The following is a 23,082-nucleotide window of genomic DNA, read 5'->3' as shown; positions in this document are numbered from 1 at the left end:
TGCATCTATTTTTCGATCTTAACTAATTATGTTAACGATTATTATTTAAGTATTGTTGTAGTTAAGGATTTTTCTGGGGCCAAACAAGTATGATGTGGGGGGTACTGTATTTATTAATAAATACATGAATAAACATGCATTTAAGATGATTGTGCATAATTTCTAATTAAATTACATTGTAATCTATAAAATAGCTTTTTGCCTTCGACCTACCGTGGAAAAGATCTCAAGGAGAACTATTGCCGAAACCCTAAAGGAGAAGAAGGAGGACCTTGGTGTTTCACAAAAAGTCCAGAGGTTCGACATGATGTCTGCGACATCCCATTTTGTTCAGAAGGTAATGAGAAAAAGCTTTACATAATGCATGTGGCTACCAGTAAAATGTATCACTCAAAGGGGATTTTAAAAGTGAAAAAAGAAGAGCACCAGGGCACTACCCCTTAAAGTTTACTATATTTAAATAACCAGTGGAAGCACTGAATGGATAGAATAGAAACTTTCTAATAAATTGTTTGAATTGATATAGAAGTAGAACATTCCTCTAACATAATTTATCCTTCATTCATTCTTATAGTTAGCATTTATTTACTGATATGCAGCACTGCAACATTATTATAACAAACTGTTCACATTTAATAACAATTGCATATTTAATCTGGAGGCAAAAACACTATTTCACTAAGTTCTACTTGATGCAGAGAAAGGTGACCCCCACCTCCCTAAAGCTATCCAAATTTTGTCAAAAAGGGGAAACAATTCCTTTATGGACCCAAAACTGCCAAAGGGCTGCATTCTGGATGCCAGGGTCACACTACTGGTCTGGCACTTGGCAATTAAGATTATATCAAAAGACACTTTTCCTTTAATGACAATGGCATGCATGTTTTCTTAATAATACAAAACACATGGTTTCCTTTCATTGTTACATTTACCTTGAGGTAATGCAAAGTCATTTTAAAAGTGTTTATTAGCATGCTAATAAGCTGGGTCATTTTTGTTCTACTATTCCTTTGCAAGTGCTAATTCTTCTTGACAGGTTAATTATACATTTTACAGTATAAACAACCCACACTTAGCTAAAATGGTTCCAAATGGAAAGCTTTAAGGAAAATTTGAAGCATACTTTCTTGAATATATGAATTCTGTCTATTCTGTGGGTAAACTTGCACTATACTTATACAAACAGGCTATGTAAGGTGAAGCTAATTAAAACGATGCCAGATCTATGCTAAATATAAAGACAGAAGTGTACTTATCCTCTGTGAATCACAAAAACTGATCTAAAATGCACACACTTGCATCTTAGATCGCTTTGTATTTTGTGGTTATTAGGAATGTCACTGCACATGACTGCTGCTTGTAAATACAAATACAAAACAGAGTGTAGTCCATAGTAACATCATGAAAGTCTCTTTTTACCACACATGGTTTTCATTGTGCATATACGTACAAACAATAGGCACTGTGGTAGGGCCTACTGTAACAATGCACCCCACTCACAGAGTGATAATGCTGTACACAATTTCAAGGCAGATCTACTGCTGCAAGTCCTCATTGTCTTTGCAAATACTTGCATTTGATATGTGAGCAGACAGAACCACTGCCATCACATATAAAACACAAGTCTGCATGAGGCCTAATGGAAGGACCAGATGAGATCTTAAAGAGCAGAGTTAACTCCTTGGATGTCATATTGCTACCTTGTTTTGTTTTTAGCTTCTCACGCTGATTGGATGTTTGCAGACATATTAAATCTGAAAAATTGTAGGGAGTAGGGCTTTTGCCATTCTCCCCTGTTTGTAAAATCCCCAGTAAATGTTAACTTCAACTATGGCTTGGGTCTTTATATTTGAAAGAGGGGAAGAATTTACACCCTGGGGGGATGGATAGTACCTAAGGAATCAAAAGGAATCACCTACCAGATGAGGGATTTATGAACAGACAGAACTCAAGAATGGTCACCATTGTGAGAACCTTGTTTTTTGAGGCTTGAGACTTGAGTGTTACTAGTGCTGGATGAAATCAAGACCTTACTTATATCTGTAATGTCTCAGAAGCCATATCCTGTGTATCATCTGGAAATACTGGACCTACTGTATGGAGAGAACCTGTTGATGAGGGTCTGCTGAAAAGTTCCAGTAAAGTAGTTAAATGTGTTTATGAGAACCACTGGCTCCCAACCTTCTGAAGATCTGTAAAGCTTGTGAACTAGGTTGGAAGCCCTTTCTCTACAGTACTACTAAAGTACAGTATATAATATGAGAGATAGTATGTTTTAATATGAGAGATAGTGTTATGTGTACAGCATTACCTAAGAAAAAGCCCAAAAAGGCATCTCAATCTGGTGGCTGTTTAGGTGTTTCTAAACTACAACCCCCAGGATCTTCATTCTTCATATGCAAAAACCATGTATTTATTTTTACAGTATACTGTGTAACATGTAATGGAGAGCACTATAGAGGTCCAATGGATTACACAGAATCAGGAAAAGAATGTCAGCGCTGGGACTTACAAAGGCCCCATAAGCACAAGTTTCGTCCAGAAAGGTAATGACGTGCCAACAAGCCATTTTTGTTTTTGACAAAGCAGGTAAAACTTGTTTGTAGATCAAATTTTGCAGAAGAAATATCAACAAAGTGATAAGGGGGTGCATAACATGACATACAAAGCCAGGATTCTCCAATACGTAGGGAAGAGCCGTGGAGCCTTTGTACGCTCCTGTTAAGTATTTTATCCCATGGATCAAAATGTACAATGAAATTGTACCTGTACTGTACATTCCCCCCATCTATTATAGGGAAACCATCAGTACATGACAATGCTTTCGCAGTGCTCTCAAAACACAACATTGTATGTATGTCCTACAGTAACAGGGTACTACAAATCCTCAAAAAACGTCTGTTTGCCAAGCTCAGTGACTTAGGCAATGATAACCTTCATGGCATTATTCATGGCTCATAATAAACAGGATTTTAGAAGAGTAAATTATGACATGACATTATACCTTTAATAATCCAAATTATGATTCAGTATTATTGATTATAGCTTTTCATGGGTTTTACCACTATAAATTCTAGATGTGCCAGTTACACCTTTAAGTCATCCCCAGCTGCATCGTTTCTAGCAGAAGCTAAGAATATTTTTTCAGGAAATCAGTAACAGCATAACACTGGTAAAATAATATGTCTAAGCAACCGGCTGTATCTCATAATAACAGGCTTAATTTCTCTCTAAAAAGAAATTACATACTGCAAAATATTAGCCTTGCACCATGAAGCCTTGCAGCTGTGGGCTCATAAGAGTGAGTCTGTCATGTCTTGCATGGATATTTATTTCATTAATAGTTTTTATTTTAATCATTTTAGAAATTACACAGTAATTCTAAGGGCTGGAAATAAATCCTGTGTCTGTTATGTCTCCATTTGCACTGTACTGCTTTTCTATAAAAGAATAAAAAGGCTCATGATTATTTTACTGCATGCGCTCATAACAAAGATTTATTTGCATTTGATTGCAAAGAAAAGTTCCCCATCTTGTTTATTTAAAGCATCAATGCCAACCATTTCATTGACTAAAATAAAGAGTATTTATTTCATTTTAAATGTACAATGTTTATATTTTGTGTGATGAATGACTTTTCTTAAGTACAGTTTAAACCAAGTATTTCTCTGAGGTACAGTTACGTTTTGTATGTTTGCACCTTTGGTTTCATGAGATGCACAAATTGATCTGAACAAACAGAGTTATCCCTTTTTTTGCTAATTTACTGGATTGCTCTGAATCATAATTTGAAAAACTGCAAATTGACTCAGTTCCAATATGTGCTAAAAATACTGTTGTCCATGAATTTCATAAATCAAATGGTCGTTCCCCTGCATAATACAAATGTAACCACCATGGCAGGGTGCTTGTGTTAGTCAGGAAAATAAGATACATTTATTCATAGTTCACATATCAAGTCACCAAACAATTGTGATGATTTGGAACACTGTTTTTAAAAATAAATCTATTCTTTATAGATTTTCTCCGATTTTGACCTTTTGTTATGGTTACCAGTAACCACTTATTTGATTGGATCTCATGATTGTTTGAAAAATCTTTGTCATCCATAAGCCCCACACAGAGCAACTGCGGGGCAATCGTGTCATCTGAATTCTTTTACCATATTGCTCATTGTAAAAGTATAACATGTGCTTGACTGTAATATTAGATTTGTTCCTCTGGTTAACTGTTGAGGATCCCTATAGCTCTGGATGTTGTTTGCAGATAGGTAATAGGCCTGTGGCTGCCAGCACAGAATTTTCATAACACATACAATAAATAGGTATAGGTATGGTATCCATTATCCAGAAACCCATTACCAGAAAGATCCAAATTACAGGAAGGCAGACTCCTTTTAACAACAGGTCCAATACCTGTACAGGGGATGAGGGCAGCCAGGCCATTGCTTGAGATTTACTTCTGTAGCCCACATATGGAAATACCAATGGGAACTGCAGAGTAAATATTCCTTTTCACTGAGAAGGCAAGTGCTTCAGGGAAATCTGTTTTCTAAACACAAGTTTCCAAAATAACCTGGAATCACAGTTTGAGCATAACTAATAGTTCACTGGGATCCTGCCATCTATGGAATACATTGAGAGCAGAAGATCATTATTTACTACATTTTCAGTAAATATGGCACCAAAAATCCCTGTAAAGTCTGTATTTTGTAGCTTTAATGCTGAAGGAATTTTGGATCATAAAAATCTTGCTATAGCACTATGCCATCATGTTTTCCCCTGAACAGATATAGTATGATCCTAATTTACTAGGATAGGTACAAATATGTGCAAGCGACTTTACCCAAAGCAACCAATTAGCAATAGACTTAAACAGGTCAAGTATAGTCTGAAGAAAATAAAATCTGATTACAGCAACGCCATAGGCCATATAACAGCTTGTACACAAAAATCTTTCCTAACAGTGAAGACTTAAATTATGATCTTTCTATTCATCATACTGATCACCACTGCATTTTTTTGGTTAGGGAAGAGACATAAAAACTGGCTAACACAGAGCAAAAAAAACAAACAAAATGATGCATATTTGGATGCTATTCACAAAGGTACTTTGCTCCTATACAGCTTGCATTAAGTGTACCAGTCTAGTTTTGCATGCAAGTGTAAGTGTAGGCCACACAGACACAAGGAAGCCTTGCCCTGTTGAGGTGGTACTTTCAAGATTCCCTTAGCAAATTGCATGTGCAACAGTAAACTTTGTGCAAAGTGCAGCACGTGCCAATTAGTAGCCATTCACAATGATATTCGATTTTAGAGAAATGTGTGGGTAAAATGCATGATGATTTTCATTCTTTTTAGAACTTTGCATATTGCTCTAGCTTTCATAAATACGCTTTATATACTTGTGCAATGCACTGCGACTTTATGTTTTCTCATTAACAATTAACAATATAACAATTTATATAAATGTTCTTATTCCCAAAGTTTAGGGGACCTTAATTTATTATGCAGTGAGGCCAAGTATCATGTCTCTCATAATTAATAATAAAAATATGCATTAATGCTGAGCTAAATAGCAAAATGAATCATGGCTATCTGGAGCTAGCACTGTCTAGCATGGTAAATAATTCCACATTAAAGAGTTGTTCAGATAGTATATTTCAATTTTAAATCTACGTTACCTGAATAATCTGCACAGCAGATTTATACTATATATCAAAGTTTGCCTCGGGTGCTACTAATTTTCCCACATTTTAATAACAATCTCATGCTCCATCATCTCTTAGATCGGTTTCAGTTAATGCAACACTTGCCATGACTAGCTTGTTTTTTTCTCTTTATTATGTGATGAGAAATTAATTTGTTCTGTGCAGTGAATATTTTATGCACCCATTTCTTAGATCCCTTGCATTTTTATGAATTTAAAAACAACATTATTTATATAAATTCAATAAGTAAAATACATCACTGATTAATAATAGGAATAAACATAATCCCAAGCAGAAAATTGGAGATCTCATTAGAAGGAAAGAGGTCAGGCTTTCCTCTTGTAAATATCAGCTCTGCTAATGATCTTGGAATGCCAAGCTGTGTGTGTGAAATCTGTACCTAATTGTATGCCTTAAATATTGAAAGATGATCTCTGTCAGTCATACACAGATGACACATGAATATGTTTCTGCTGCATTTCCAGATATCCTAACAAGGGCTTGAATGATAATTACTGTCGCAACCCTGATGGCAAGTCCAGACCTTGGTGTTACACTCTTGACCCCGACACCCCCTGGGAATTCTGTGCAATTAAACCCTGTGGTGAGTTGATACAAAGTGCTTTCATTACTTTTTTTTGTTCCTTATCAGAATGCAAAACTGTAAACAGATCAGAAAAGAAACAGTTGCTGCCAATCATTACTTCCACGAAAACCTTAAATCACTCCCTTTCCCTGGTTAGGCTCAACATTTTATAGGCTTAAGGCCATGGGCACACAGGTTAAAGGCTTCGGCTGTTGTCAGCATATATATTTTTGCACACTGAGAGAAGGAGATCTGCTCATTGCCCCTGCTCCATTTATTTGAATCTGATCAGCCTGTGTGCACTCACACACAGAGGAGCTGAAGCTGAGGTAGGCCCGGAGATGCTTCCTTAGCATTTTTGGGCTGACCTCAGCTCAGCTGTGTGTGAGTGTGTTCTTGTTGCCAGAATTCAGTTCTATTTCATATCTGTCATGTCAGATGAATCACCCTAATATTTTATATTTGAAATAATATTGTGATAAACACATATACTGCAAACACATTAAATATAGACAGTGTACATACACTTTAATTATGGATTCTGTTGTGGGAAAACTATTTTTTGCCATACTGTAAGTTGGAGTGATATCACCATCCTCCTTTTCCCCCATCAGCCTAACGACAGAACAATGGAAACATAAGATAACCGATCCCTGGTAGATATGAGAATAGCACACGATAGTAAAAATCCAAGTCACACTTCGACTCCTTCAGTTACATTGATTAGGAGAAACAATAGCTTATCTGAAAGCAGTTCCTTTGTGAAGTGCTGGCTCTTTCTCAAAGCACATGATCAGGCAAAATTACTTGAGATAACTGCCTACACACCAATATTACAACTAAAAAAAACACTTGTTTCAGGAATAACATTTTATACGGTAGAGTGAATTATTTGCAATGTAAACAGTGCACAAAAACAACATAATAAAAATAATGACAGAATTCCTTTAATTACACCTGGTCCCGAAACAGCCTGAAGTGCCTTTACAGCAGAAACCTACATCTCTCAAAAGAAAGTGTAGCACATACAATTATTAGACTTGTACACTGAGCCTTAACATTAATAAAAAAAATGTTCATTTTCTGCAGTACGTCACACTGACATTTGTTTAAAGGAATTTCAATTATAAATGCCATGCAACATTAAAATATTGTTGTAAGGATAAAGCCAATTTTCAGTGTTTTCCATTTGATCAGATGTTTTCCATGTTAAATCTTGCTGCATATATAGCTAAGTCAGATCAGTTTTTGGTCAGAGGGGTATAACAACAGGTCATGTATTTCAATGATCGACTGGTCCACAAATGGAAACTTAGAAGTTAGTTTTAAAATACTGCTGAAAGCATATTTTTAACTTACTGCTGAGTGACACATTCTGGGAAAAGGAGTCTGCTCCCTACATTTTCTAACATGTATTAAGTATATGTTGAATTATAACATAGTGTTTTGTAATACAACATGGGCTGCTCGTTGCTCTGCAGCCATCTTGGCCTTTCTACATCTAAGTTGGAAGACATGTCTGAACAGTAATTAAAAGGCTTTTTAATTCATTTTTCCTACACAACAATTCAGTTCAACATTGTTTTTCCAGACCACCAACGGAGTGACTTCATTATTTCTTTTCATCACTTTCTGAAACCTTGTCTGCTCTGGGTCATCAGAACTACCAACACATTTAAAGCATTTTAAGGCAACAACTCTCCAATCTGGTCAGAGCAGATTTAATTCATGCATGAAACTGTGTAGTGTGAATAAAGAAAATATACATACTTACATAGTTGTGGGTAGAGATGCAAACTTGATTGGACTGATTTAGTATTTTCTCATCAGTACAGTGTATGGGATCATTGCTTCTAAAGTGTTGGAATTATAAAGAAACCAAACAAATAAATCAACAAGGTTATGGTGAGGTTAAAATATTCTGCCCCCAAATGTTTATACCACTGCCTAAAAATCATACATTGATAGTGATGAGCGATTATATTCGCCAGCCATGGATTCGCTGCAAAATTCCGAATTCTGATGTGCATATTTTTTCACAAAACTGCTGCGAAAATTTGCTGCGAAAAATTCTCTGCGAAAAAATGCCCATAAGAAAAAACGCCCATTCACTTGACATTGACCAAAAAGTCGCTATAAGAAAAATGTACTTTTTTTTGGCGAAGCAAAACTGGACAGATTCGCTCATCACTATATATTGACAGGATGACCCAAAATGTATACAATGTGACCATTAGGCCAAACTGGCTACAGTAAGGGTGAGTCAAAATTGCAATACAGGCCTTTTGGCACTTAAAGGGGAAGGAAACCTAGTTGGCGCAAAAACCCTCCCCCCCTCCCGTGTGTTGCCCACCCTCCCTCCTCCCCCCTGGCCTACCCGTCCCGCTGGGCAAATGCCCCTAACTTGTTGCTTACCCTTCTGCGCAGGTCCAGTCCAGGGAGTTCACAGACGACATCTTCTTCCAAGCAATCTTCTTCCTGCTTTGAACGGCGCATGCGCAGTAGGAGCATTTCGCCGGTACGATCTACTGCGCATGCGCCAAAAGTCACAAAGTGAAATCGGAAAACTTCTGACTTTTGGCGCATGCGCAGTAGATCCGTACCGGCAAAATGCTCCTACTGCGCATGCGCCAAAACGCCGTTCAAAGCAGGAAGAAGATCGCGTGGAAGAAGATGGTGCCTGTGAACTCCCTGGACTGGACCTGCGCAGAAGGGTAAGTAACAAGTTAGGGGCATTTGCCCAGCGGGACGGGTAGGCCAGGGGGGAGGAGGGAGGGGGGGCAACACACGGGAGGGGGATGGGTTTTTGCGCCGACTAGGTTTCCTTCTCTTGGAATCAAGTGTTGGAGCAAGCAAATCCATTCAGGGGTATGAGTGTATCCATTTACCAACACATAGGTCTGCCAGACAGATTTACCAACATGTATAATTCCATTTGGAAATCTCAATTATTATGCTAACAGGGAAAAAATTTACTAGATTTAGCAAAAACTGGCTGTATTTAACAAGAATTGGCATAAATTATAGCACCCACAGCCATGTGAAATAAATAAGTGACAGATACTCTGGATGTTGAAAAAACACACACACAGTTTAAAGATCAGAACATGTAAAAGGCTAAAGAAATACCTGCATTTTAAGAAATTGGATTGAAAAAGAGATATACAGATGCAGCCACTTTGGTTTGTCTGTTTGACACAGAATAACTAAACACAGATATCCCATTTATCTCATTTAACACAGAAAACTGTGACACAACATCCCATCTAATTAAAGCATTCACCATTGTGAACAATGGTGCTTTGGTATGCTAATGAAAAGGTTAAATGCATTAAATGAGTTAAGATAACTTTAGATAACACAGTTTCTTCAATTAACTCTGAGTCATGACGCATTTAACTCACAAATCCAAGTGGCTTCATCTGTAAGACATGGTAGATAGCTTATGATGTAAAAGTATGAATCAAAGATAACATATAAATATAAAAGTTAAACACTGTTTAGAGCTTTCATTCCGATTAATTTTCATCAGTATCAGTAAGGAAATACAGTATTCCAATCACAATATCCATTTACAGATCAAGTAAATCAAATGACTCATTTCTCTTCCCATTAGTCACAAATGTTGTTATAGATTTGAGTGTAACCTTTATAGTAAGCTATATCGCCTGGGAATTCTAAAATATGCAAGAAAATATCAACACTGTAAATTACTTAAACTCAGTGTGAGTCACTGCAGTTTTTGTTTGGATTTTCTTAAAGAAACCAAGTTCTGTGAACTCAACCTCCAATTCTTTCATTGTTTGTACAATTGAGACATGCATTTCCCATTTACTAAAATAAACAAAATTAAATTCAATCTAGGCCTTCATCTAATGCTCAATAGTTGCCCATATGACTTGGAAGGATTAAAATGGCATACTTTTATTTAGAACAAACAAAATATCTAGTAAACAATTCCTTTTATTATATTTATTTCTCATAGTTAAAAGTCTGGCATGCCTTAAAATGAGGTAGAGATTGCCAAACAAAACATTGGGCTGCAACATGGATTATAGTATGATCTTATTTTCCAGATGGTGCAACATTAACATTTTGTCATGAATGACTATTGGGTAAATTTATAAAAATTTGGAACATAGCTGGCGATAGATGCAAAGATATAGTCATACGAAAACATTTGTATGATTTTCGGACTATGTGTGGATAGTCCCGACATTTTTCTTCAATTAATGGCCAGAACATCGTCTGATTTGTTATTTTTAGTACTTTATTTCATCTGAACGGTTAGTAGCAGGTTGGTCTATTGGAATGTAAGATTGTCCATCGTTTTTGGGAACAAAGTCTACAAATCTGTGACCATCTTTAGTCTCCTATAACAAGACTGTGGAAGACTAGAGATATTGGTGCCCACTTACTTTACTTTAAACCAAAATATCTCTGCTGCAGCCCAAAAACTTCCCCTTTGAAAGAATCGGACAGGTACGGTTATTTTTATTTGGCTTATCCTGGCTGCAGCAATTTTTATTATAGAAAAATGGTCTAATAACATTTATGGGTATAATGAAGGCTAGGCTACTACCATTCAAACAAAGTAACATTTATCTAGCTAAATGTGAACATAGCATCTTTAATCCCACTATCATTAATCCTAACCCTCTGGGCAAGTGGTCCTGGGATTACAGTTTCAGTGTGTTGTTTTTCCTGAACTACACAAACCTTAATAATTTTAACCCATCAGCCGTCGAGGGACCCCATGCCCATGGTGGCACAATGAGCACTGGCTAACCAAAATCGCTTCTCAGGACCACTGCCAGTACTGTAACAAAACCAACCTATTGCATTACCTTCAGAAAGCAAACCATCAACTACTATAGATCTCCACCACTAAGCTTGTGTAACCCTAGATAGTGTGACTCACTATAAAACTCTTTTACCATGCTATGATCCTAACCACCTGCCATCGCTCCATCATTGGCTACCTCTTTACCTCCATGCCATGCCCTTTCAGGCTGCCAGGAATTATGGTTGATATAGAATAATAAGGGGAAGAATGTCCAGTTCACAGATTTTACTTCCCAACTAATTTTATAACAAAATCATTTTATAACAATAGCAAAGAGTTTCAGAATGTCTGAATTTGACACCTTTGTGGACAATAATTTGGTCATGTCCCTTGATTATAACAAAGATTTACATCAATCATCTTCCTATCATTTCTGGAATATCCAGGACAACACATATAAAGTGGGATGGATTGTTTACACAGGGACATTGTATTGTCCTGTTCTTACAATGGTTCAAGCATTACAAATTGTATATACTGTGCATGCATTCTGTGTACCTCATTGAAAGTAGATCTTACTGTATATCTTACTCTTGTCTTCATAAAATATTCAACTTAATTGTTTTGACAAATTTCAAGATGGTTTGTCATGAGTTACCTACAGTAATTATAGATTTTAACCTGAAATGTCTAATCTGATGTTATCTCCTCGTGTCTCTGAAGTGTGTCCAACTCTTCAGGCAAATCAGGAAATATACTAAATATCTTCTGTAGCAATGTCTACACTATTCAGTTTTTAATGGTGATGTTAATGCTAAGGGCTCAAATTCCTGTCACGCTGTTATAATAAAACATGTTTAAAAAAGCTTATATCGCACATACCTGCTAGCCCTGTTCCCATACTACTTAATTGTTATCAAGTACAATGCTAGTTTACAATCTTTTAAAGAACCTAGCGTGGGAGCCATAGTGCATAGCTGTCCAGCTGTGTTAAAGATGTTACTGTCACATCAGCATTGGAACAAATTCTCCAAACACCAGGAAATTCACATCAGTCTGCATTCAATCAATGATCAATGTGAAATTAGTTTCAGAGAAGGCCCACTGACACCAATATAAACTGCCAGTTCATAAGTAAACCTGCTGCTAGCCACTCTGCCTCTGACAGGCCCTACTGCTTTCCATACTTTCTTGCCTGCTGTTCTATTATTATTATTAATAACATGTATTTATATAGCGCCAACATATTGCGTAGCACTGTAAAGTAAATGTGATTATACAACTAAATCACATGAATTACATACATAGAACATATGGAGTTACATACATCACAATCAATACAGGTACAAAAAGGTGAGGAAGGCCCTATGCATAGGCATACAGTCTAAAGGGAAGGGAGTAATACACAAGGTGTGGGAGTGGGCAAGATCGAATTAAGTGGGTGAGAAATGTGGTATTGTATGTGGTGTTGCGTTTGGTAGTTAAGCAGAGTGAGGGTAGGCTTCTCGAAAGAAGTGCGTTTTCAGAGATTTCTTGAAAGCAGAAAGGTTGGGAGAAAGTAGGACAGACCATGGGAGAGAGTTCCAGAGGAGGGGTGCAGCCCTTGCAAAGTCTTGAATGCGAGCATGTGAGGAGGTAATGAGAGAAGAGTTGAGTAGCAGGTCAGTAGAGGAGCGTAGTAAGCGATTGGGTGAGTATATAGAGATGAGTTCAGAGATGTAGGGTGGGGCAGAGTTATGAAGTGCTTTGAAAGTCAGTGTCATTAATTTGAATTTGATTCTGAAAGGTAATGGAAGCCAGTGCAGGGATTGACAGAATGGCGAGGCAGAGGAGGAGCGGTTGCTGAGGTGTATGAGCCTCGCAGCAGTGTTCATTATGGACTGGAGAGGTGACAGTCTCTGGAGGGGGAGGCCAATTAAAAGAGAGTTACAGTAGTCTAGACGCGATATGATGAGAGAGTGAATAAAAATTTTGGCAGCGTCTTAGGTGATAAATGATCGTATTTTGGATATGTTCCTTAGGTGGAAGTGACATGATTTAATAAGTGACTAAATATGAGGAGTGAATGACAGGGCAGAATCTAGGATAACCCCAAGGCACCGGGCCTGGGGAGAGGGGGTGATAGTGGAATTGTTAACTATGATGGATACTTCCGGGATGTTACTGGTGTTAGTTGGAGGAAAGAGAACCATTTCAGTTTTAGAGAGGTTTAATTTAAGGTAGCGTTGCGACATCCAGGTAGAGATAGCGGACAGGCAGGAGGAGACGCGAGTTAGGAGTTCTGGGTTGAGATCAGGAGATGAGAGATAGATCTGAGTATCGTCAGCATAGAGGTGGTAGTGGAAACCATACAAATTTATTAATTTGCCGAGGGAGGAAGTATAGAGGGAGAATAGTAATGGTCCCAGGACAGAGCCTTGAGGAACTCCAACAGAAAGAGGTAGGGGAGAAGATGATACTCCATTATAGGAGACACTGAAGGAATGATTGGTGATGTAAGAAGAGAACCAAGACAGGGCCAAGTGACTGGAGGGACTGGAGGAGGAGAGGGTGATCTACAGTGTCAAATGCGGCTGAGAGATCAAGCAGTATTAGTAGTGAGAAATGATTGTTGGCTTTAGCGGTTAAAAGGTCATTAGTTAGTCGAGTCAGGGCAGTTTCCGTGGAGTGTTGTGGCTTAAAACCAGATTGTAGGGGGTCCAGTAGGTTATTGTCAGAGAGGAATGAGGTTAGTCGGTTGTAGACTAGGCGCTCAAGTAGTTTAGAGATGAAAGGTAGCAGAGAGATAGGTCGGAGGTTGTCAAGATTGGAGGGATCAAGAGAGGGTTTTTTCAGAATGGGGGTGACAAGAGCATGTTTTAGTTGAGAAGGAAACAGTCCAGTTGAGAGCGAAAGATTAAATAGGTGAGTTAAGGCTTTGATTAGACAAGGATTGGTATTGCGGAGAAGTTTTAAGGGAATTGGATCAAGCGGGCAAGTGGTAAGGTGAGAAGAGGACAAAAGCTTTGAGACTTCCTCATCAGTGACAGGGGTGAAGGAGCACAGGAGAGACTGGGGAGTGTGGAGGGAGGGTGGTGGAAGTCTAGGGGGGTTGAGTAGTGTAATGTCCCTACTGATAGTGTCAATTTTGTTTTTGAAGTGCTCAGCAATATCTTGAGCAGAGACAGATGTGCATTGAGGGGGTGGAGAAGGGGAAAGGAGAGTGTTAAAGGTGGAGAAAAGTTGTGCTGGTTTTTTAGAAAGGGAGTTAATGAGTGAAGTAAAGTATGTTTGTTTGGCTCGGAGGAGGCTGGTGTTAAAGGAGCGCAGGGCAGATTTGTAGCTCCAAAAGTCTGATTCTGAATGGGATTTGCGCCAGCGACGCTCAAGTGCACGTGAATGTCTTTGGAGCGCTTTTGTATGAGCAGTATGCCAAGGTTGAAGTGCTTTGGGTCTAGAACGTTTAGTTTTTATAGGAGCAAGCTCATTACGGGCAGTGGTGAGAGTACTATAGTAGACAGAGGTAGCCACAACTGTTCTAGTTTGACTATGACCTGTCCTGACACGACCTGCCATGTACCTTTGTCTGGAATTTTGGACCTTGTAACTTAAGCACCTTTTGCTGAACCTTAAACTTTTCCTTGCCTTACCTACCTGTGAGACTGCTTGCCTGCCTATTAATCCTTTTTTTTTTTTTTTAAAAACGATTTGTTCATTTGCACAGGTAACTAAAGGATTTAACGTTTCCAGCAGATTTGCATTTGTCATGTTGTTCACAGTGCATCAAATAGGATTGTGGCTTTTTTTCAAGGAACAAAGGTCTCTAATCATATGCATACTTTGGGAAAAATGGAAAACCAACAAACATTGTTAAATACAACATGAATGCAATAAAATATTGAAATATTATAAACATATTAAGAGAGTGTACCATAGGCCCTAAACATGCGGTTCAATGAGGCTACATGCAAAGCAGGAAGTGTATTAGATTTTTTGGGTTCATGAATACAAAATGGAAAGAATAAAGAATTTAGCTTTACAGAGTGGCCTGTTCGTTGAAGATGATATTGTGACAAGTATGCTCTCCTCCTCGTTTTGACAGGCCATGTTTTAGGAAAGTAGGGTAATTATAAGTGCTACACATGTCTTTCTGTCCCATCCTTCATGAATAATTTACAGTAGTTATGTAACTAGTTAATTTCTCCCAGCTTGGGGTCCTTGCCATTACCAGTGACATTTTAAGCTGTGGCTCTCCAGCTGTTGCTAAAAAAACATTGGTCAGCAGGTTTTCACAACCAGTAATTGCAAGCTGGGACTTGTTGTTTGGTAACAGATACTTTTTAAAAGTCTCTGTAGTAGGGCATCTCTTAAAAAAATAAAAAGAATTCCACTTGGTCAGTGAAGTTTTGTGACACATATTCTGCTTTAGTGCTCTTACAGAGGAGAGTTAGGTAATGCATTCCCCTGCTGTAGCCTTTATATGTGGTACATTGTATGTGAACACAAGTTAACAAAGTCCATTATTTCTAATTGCAGCTGTACTCATGAGCTGCGTGGAATCACTAAACACAGATAGGATGTAGAATTTTGCTTTTCACCTGTGTTCAGCGGTACAAATGGCTGAGTGAGTACAGCTGCTATTGGAAGTGATGGTACAAGGTACATTTTGACACCCAATGATAATCTCCTCCAGCTTTGGTGATAACATCTGCTGAAAATGCCTTTCCATCTAGATGCAGGAGAAGGCAATTTCTAGCAGTTAAACAATATAAATAATTTACCGTCAACTATTCAAACTGACACCAATATTTGTTTTGTTACTGTAAGGGAGAGATCCGCAACCAGTAGCTCATGAGCATCATGTTGCTCCCCAACCTCTTGGATGTTGCTCCAAGTGACCTTTAATTCCACTCTTGGAAGCAACTTTTGGTTGCATAAAAACCAGTTGTATTGCCAAATAGAGCGTTCTGTAGGCTGCCAATCCACATAGGGTATGCCAAATAGCCAATCACAGCCCTTATTTGGCATCTTCAGGAACTATTTTCATGCTCCCCAATCCTTCTTACATTTGAATCTGGCTCATGGGTGAAAAAGGTTGGAAACCCCTGCTGTAAGGGAATAAGCACAAGCAACAAAACACACCATGTGCCATTTCCCTTAGACTTGAGAAACCCAATGAGGGCAGTGAAGTTGTGGCATGCCCTATAGGGTGATGTTGTGATGGCATATATATGTGTGTGTGGGGGTTAATTAAATTGATTTTATTTGGCAGAGAAAGAAAAAGATTGAATCACTAAATCACAGGTGTTACACGGTCAGGCATATGCGCAAAAAAAGGAATTTCAGATATCCCAAATGCTTTCCCATATGGAGCAGCAAGCCATTAATAATCCAACTGCTAAAAAAATAGCCACTGGAATGCTAATGGATTTGTAAAATCTTTCAAAATCACGTTAAATATACATGTTCATTTAGCAGACTTAATGTATTATATAATGGCAATGAGCATAAAATGTCTTCCAACACTTAAAAATACATTAGAACTGTCAACAGTCCAAATCACATTGATTATTAATGGAGCTACTTGGTGGGCCATTCAACATGACCTTTAATAAATGTTTCCTTTTATAGTACACAGCATTGTCAACAATACAGATATTACAAAAGACTGCATGAAAGGCCAAGGTGAGGGATATCGTGGAAGTGTCAGCACAACATACAATGGGATTCAGTGTCAGAGGTGGGATTCCCAGTTTCCGCACCAACACAATTTTACTCCAGAGAACTACAAGTGCAAGTAAGTCAATGCATGTAACCATCAGTTTATTAAAAACAAAGCAGTTGAACAAACTAAATATAAAACAATATGAATATCTCAAACTTAAACTGTGCCTCTGTAACATTAAGGGACAAATAAGCATCCCCTGAAATCTAAAGGAAGCAGAAAGTATAAGGGGCAAATGTATCAAAAATAGAGTTTTGGTTTTTTTTTTTTCACGATTTGAGAAAAAATGCAGTGAAAAAACACGAACACGAATATACTCGAGAATATTCTTTGTAACCTCGAATAGTCAGCATTCGTTAAAGAATAAAACTATGAAAAGTCACCAGAAAAAACTTGGCAAGTAAAAGCTGGCGAGTTTGTATAGAAATCAATGGGAATGTTCCTGTGACAACTTTATTTATGTATTTTCCTAGTCTATTAAAACATTCAAGATGTTCAGCCTCATTGAAAATGAATGGGACAATGAGATTCTCACTGGCATTGACTTTTTTGTCCACAAAAAATGCACGTGGGAATATTTTGTTCCCTTTTTTCTTAAATAAGATAGCATTCCAGAAAAAAAAAATATTTTTTTTCTTCACAAGCTTGGATTTTGATAAATCTGCCCATAAAGTGTTAGCATTGTTCTGATTAGAAGAGGATTGCAAATTTTATCAAAATGCAAATGTGATCATCACCTAAACACGTAAAAATCGACAAAGCAGAGGAGAGGGATCTGAATTACTTATAGATAAACTTGGTGATGCAATATCAATATTGTACACAAAAGGGGCTTCTGTTTTCTTAAATTGATATTTCATAATGTAACCATAGTATTATTGTAATTAATAATGATATTATTGTAGTGGGATGTGGCAATAATATCCTGTAAAGAGGTAACAGTATAAACTATGAACTGAACGTATCAAGTGTCTCTACAATAGCATGAGATTAGTAGAGAAGTGAGCTGGCTGTGTCCTGGCTATTAATCTCCTATGAAATTCCTAAGGCACTAATACCCTTAACAGTAGTAATATTATAGCTGTGCAAATTTTTCTATGTAGCGGACAGTTTTACGACATCCTACAGGCATGACTGCCAGATTATTTTAAAATAATCCTGTCAAACAAGTTTCTCAAGCCCCTTGGGTGTTAATATCCAATAATCCATTAGTGGGTGCTTGGTCAAGGATTCCATACAAACCTTCAAGATGGAGCAGTTTATTAATGCATCAATTTTTATTTATTCATCACGGTGTACCCCATGTTCCCGCACACATTGGGACCTCTATCAAGGATAAAGTGCTAGTGATAGTGTCACATTTTTGGAACCATAATTAAAACCTGTGCAGTGTTTTATATGTATTATCATGTTTTTTAAAAAAAAGTAGCCACAACTAATCCAAAATTGATTTCCCTTTTCTCTGTAATAATTAAACAATACCTTGTACTTGATCTCAGCTAAGATAGAATTAATCCTTATTGGAAGCAAAACCAGACTATTGGATTTATTTAATGTTTACGTGATTTTCTAGTAGACTTAAGGTATGAAGATCCAAATTATGGAATGATCCATTATCTGGGAACCCCCAGGTCCTGAGCATTCTGGATAACTGGTCCCATACCTGTATATGATATATTATATACATGCACATAGTTTTTAAATTTAAAATCTAAAGCATTATGGAAAAAATTATTACACTTTTAGTACTTCCAAAATAAAACTTAAAAAAAAAACATGTATTTCTGTGCAAGAAGGGCATTTTTTTTAAATGCAGAAAATATATCAAGATAGGAAAGTAAGTGTGCATGTAAGTGTGCATGTAAGTGTGCATAATGAAGTGTCCGACTGGGCTACAGTACTTGGGCAGAAATGGGTACTAAGTCTTATGAGTGGTTTTAAGTTGTTCATCATGACCATTGCTGAAGTTACCAGCCAAAATCCATTTTGAAGTCTAAAACAGGGTATTTATCATTGTGAGCATTTGCCCCACCCAAAGACAAAAAAAATTCTGAATATATTTTTACATTGTCTTAAACATGTCAATAGGAGGCACTTACCTGAATTTTTAGTGACATTGCCACTCCCTATGTGAAGGCTTAAGGATTGCGAACCAGCGGCGAGTTTGTTATTTTTACTAGAGCCTTTTTGTCATGGATAACCCATTGTCAAGACCTTAGATTCTACCCTTCTTTAATGTGCTAAGCAGTCATTAACTCAGATTTGAAGTATGCCAACGTTTATTGACACAACAGTGTGTTGTTAGGAAGGTAATTTATGTGATATGGTTTAATACTTTAAACATGAAAGTATCATGCTGTGGAAAGCAACCAAGATTATAACTTTTTTTTAATAGACCTAACTTTGTGGGAATTTTGATCTTTAGTTGCACATTGCAGATCAAGTCTGCTGAGATAATAAGACATATATATCTTTCTCACACTTTGCAAAATGGAAATCACACTTTAGTAATTGTTTTTCTAGCCTACATACTGTGAGTGGCTTCATGCCAGTGGATCTATGGGATTATGTATTTCAAATAAAACTTTTTTTTTTTTTGACACAGTATTTCATTCTGCACAAAGCAATGAACAAGATAAAATATGCTAAAGCCAGATGTTTTTACTTTATAGTCACCTTTCAACGTAAAAAAAAAAAAAATTACTGGCAGCACTGCCTAAAATTCCTTTCAGTTGTGTGTGTCCATTTTTTTTTGTTACCACAGTTAAGGCAAGTCAGTTAAATGAAATGCGCTGAAGCCTTGATTCTTTATTTTGTAGCCAGATATAGTCATGCCTTCATACTATCCTTTGTTATTGTAAATTATATAAATCCTGCTAAATCTAATTTTTTAAGAATGTATTCCTTCAACATATTTTATTGCCTGTTGGGTAGGCAAGTACATCAAGCACTTCTGAGTCAGGGGACCAATTAAGGATTTAAAAGTCACCTGTAAAACACTTTGCTGTTTGTGTAGAAAGATTAGACTGCCATAATCCTATGCATTACAAATGTCTGCCTAGTCCCAGCAGAGAATTTCAACCCACAGACCTACAGTCATTGAACAAGATCTCTGAATACCACTGACAGCTTAGGCTTTGTATTTCATCAGAGGACGGGGGCCTAAGGTTTAACAGGCAAATCACTTAGGAACATATTTATCAAAGAATGAACAGACAGTCTGCAAGAGATGAACTCTGCAACTTTAAACAAGTGAATATAGCATTGGAGAATTTCTCCTCCCGTGGTGAACCGATGAAGGGAGAAAGTACCATCTCGAAAATATATATATATATATATATATATATATATATATATATATATATATATATATATATATATATATATATACTGTATATATAGTACTTTTATAGAGACGTTTGCCCAATGTCCCTAGGAGGGATGGCACTACTGCACTGTTGCTGTGAGGTTCAGCTGTGGACTTTATTCCTGTAAACTATAGTGAACTGTGTGTAAACCCTTTGATAAATGTACCCCTTAGTGTCAAGCTTATTTCAGAAACCTCTCATTGCTTTATAATGATAGATAGCATTATGCTATTGATACCACATGTGAAATCATTTGAACTGGATGATCATTCTCTTGCTTTAGAAAAGGAAAGATATTTCCAGCAAGAAATTGAAATAAGACGGCAAACCATCCCACAGAATTATTAGCAGCCAAAGAAAATACTCTGTGCCATTATTCTGGGCATTTATTATTATAATATTGTATAATGAATACCGTAACTATAATATTCATTATACAATAGTATTGTTAAGCAGGTCAGTACTCTTACAATCATGAATTTTGATGTATCAAGGGTCGAATATCGAGGGTTAATTAACCCTCGATATTCGACTGCCGAATTAAAATCCTTCGACTTCAAATATCGAAGTCGAAGGATTTTGCACAGTTCGAACGATTCGAAGGATTTTAATCCATCGATCGAAGGATTATCCTTCGATCAGAAAATTGTTAGCAAGCCTATGGGGACCTTCCCCATAGGCTAACATTGGCCTTGGTAGGTTTTAGGTGGTGAACTAAGGGGTCGAAGAAATTTTTAAAGAGACAGTACTTCGATTATCGAATGGTCGAATATTCGAACGATTTTTAGTTCGAATTGTTCGATTCGAAGGTCGAAGTAGCCAAAAAAACCATTCGAAAATCACATTTTTTTCCTCTATTTTCCTCTATTCCTTCACTCGAGCTTAGTGAATGGGCCCCTAAATAAATCCAATAGGCTGATTTTGCTTCCAACAAGGACTAATCTTATTCGAGGTACTGTTTTATTATTTCAGAGAAAAAGGAAATCATTTTTAAAAATTTGGATTATTTGGATAAAATGGAGTCTATGGGAGACGGCTTTCTATAATTCAGAGCTTTCTGGATAACAGGTTTCCAGATAACAGATCCCATACCTGTATAGCAAAACAATGACATTGTAACAATAGTTTTTGTTTCTAAGTTATTGATTAAGAAAATACAAAAACAAAGTTAGCAATCAACGTGCATTTCTATTCCTTTTGTCAAATCAGCTTGCTGATTTCCTCCGAGTTGTGGGTAATATTATGCATACATTTCCAGTGACACACACCACAAGGAATTTAGGTGATTATGTTTGTGCAAATTAAATTGATGGGGCAATAATAAGAAAGCTGTTACACCCAAAGGTTTTCTTTGCACTAGTGATTATATGAAGCTTAATAAATAATCACATATATATCCCTATACTCCAAAGAAAAAAAGTATTTATTATAGCTACAGCTTTTCCATCACATTGTATGGCTTTGCTCAGTGACGAAAATTTTGACAATAATAGAGTTCCTATTTTTACATTGATTATTCCAAATGAGTGCAGGACCTGGTATATTTATTCCCATATACATAGACACGCACTATTGTGACTGTAATGTACCCCCTCCCCCTGAGATTGGTGTACTACTAAAAGAGGATTAAAAAAAGGATTACTAAAGACACATGCAATTGTTTAGTCGTTTAATACTTTCACTACCAGTGCATAATCCTAAAATAGAACAATGATTATCCCTTTTACTTGTATTCATTCATTCAATGAAATAAATAATCCAACATTATGCTTTATGTCAGGTCAGAGGTGGCTGTGAGTGATGGGAATCTTGTCATTTCAAATATTCATCTTGGAAATCCCTTTCTAGCACAGACATAGGGGGTTATTTATCAAAGTCCAAATTTATATTTCAAGCCACAAACTCCGATCTCATCCACACCGATTTCTTCGGCGTATTTATTATTCGATTTTCCCGAAATTTTGTTTTGCGGGGAAAAAAAATCAGATTTTGTATCCAAAAACTCAAATTTCTTGTGCTTTTTTGCCCGTAAACTCCAGAGTATTGCACGAAACCCAGCGCACATCAAAAAAATCATTGGCACTTCTCCCATTGACTTATATGCATCCTCGAAAGGTCCAAGTTGGCGGTATAATAAATTCCGAAAAATTCTGGATTTTTTAAAAGTCAGATTTTATACTAAAAAAAAAATCACAAATTTTTGGGGATATTTGCATTCGGAGTTTGGTAAATAACCTTCCGTAGTCTTTGATGTTGCTCTTCAAAAACAGTGCATTACTCTCCAAGTCTGTATGCAAATTAAAATCAGTCAGGAGTTCTCCTTAAATAGTTATTTTCCCCTTCCGGCATTCAACCCCTTATGCAACAAAATTATATAAAATAGCTCCAATATTTTATAATAATATAATATTTATTTTCTATAGATTATAGACATAGATTTGGGTAGATTAATTAATTCATGAAGCCATTCAATGGCACAAACATCTCCCAAAAACAGCGTGCAATGTTTAGTGAAACAATAGTACAGATATGGGGTCTGCTATCCAGACAACACCTATCCAGATAGTTCTGAAAACTGGAATGTTATTTCACTTTTCTTCTCATTTTAATTTAAAGGGATACTGTCACGGGAAAACATGTTTTTTTTCTTCAAAATGCATCCGTTAACAGTGCTGCTCCACAGCAGAATTCTGTGCTGAAATCCATTTTTTTCTATTTCATTTTGAATGGGGCTTTGTGCTAGACATATTGTCAGTTTCCCTGGAGCTCTTGGTTCATATGACTTGTGCTCTGATAAACTTCAGTCTTCACACTTTACATTACTGTACTGCAAGTTGGAGTGATATCAACCCCTCCCTTCCCTCCCCAGCAGCCCATCAGCAGCCTATCAACAGAACAATGGGCAGCTAACCAGATAGCAGCTACCTG

General features: G+C 37.0%; 1 protein-coding gene across 1 annotated transcript in view; it reads left to right on the top strand.

Moving 5' to 3' along the window:
- hgf.L (hepatocyte growth factor (hepapoietin A; scatter factor) L homeolog) overlaps nt 1-23,082 on the top strand; it is a 75,249-nt gene that overhangs the window by 26,765 nt on the left and 25,402 nt on the right. The window contains exons 5-8 of the mRNA XM_018252701.2: nt 195-337; nt 2,426-2,546; nt 6,196-6,314; nt 16,693-16,858. Of these exons, the coding sequence (XP_018108190.1) occupies nt 195-337; nt 2,426-2,546; nt 6,196-6,314; nt 16,693-16,858 (549 nt within the window). The remainder of the gene's footprint in view (nt 1-194; nt 338-2,425; nt 2,547-6,195; nt 6,315-16,692; nt 16,859-23,082) is intronic.

The sequence above is a fragment of the Xenopus laevis genome, chromosome 3L, assembly GCF_017654675.1.
Source record: "Xenopus laevis strain J_2021 chromosome 3L, Xenopus_laevis_v10.1, whole genome shotgun sequence".
In the NCBI taxonomy this organism is placed as follows: domain Eukaryota; kingdom Metazoa; phylum Chordata; class Amphibia; order Anura; family Pipidae; genus Xenopus; species Xenopus laevis.
This window is presented reverse-complemented; position numbering and strand designations above follow the sequence as displayed.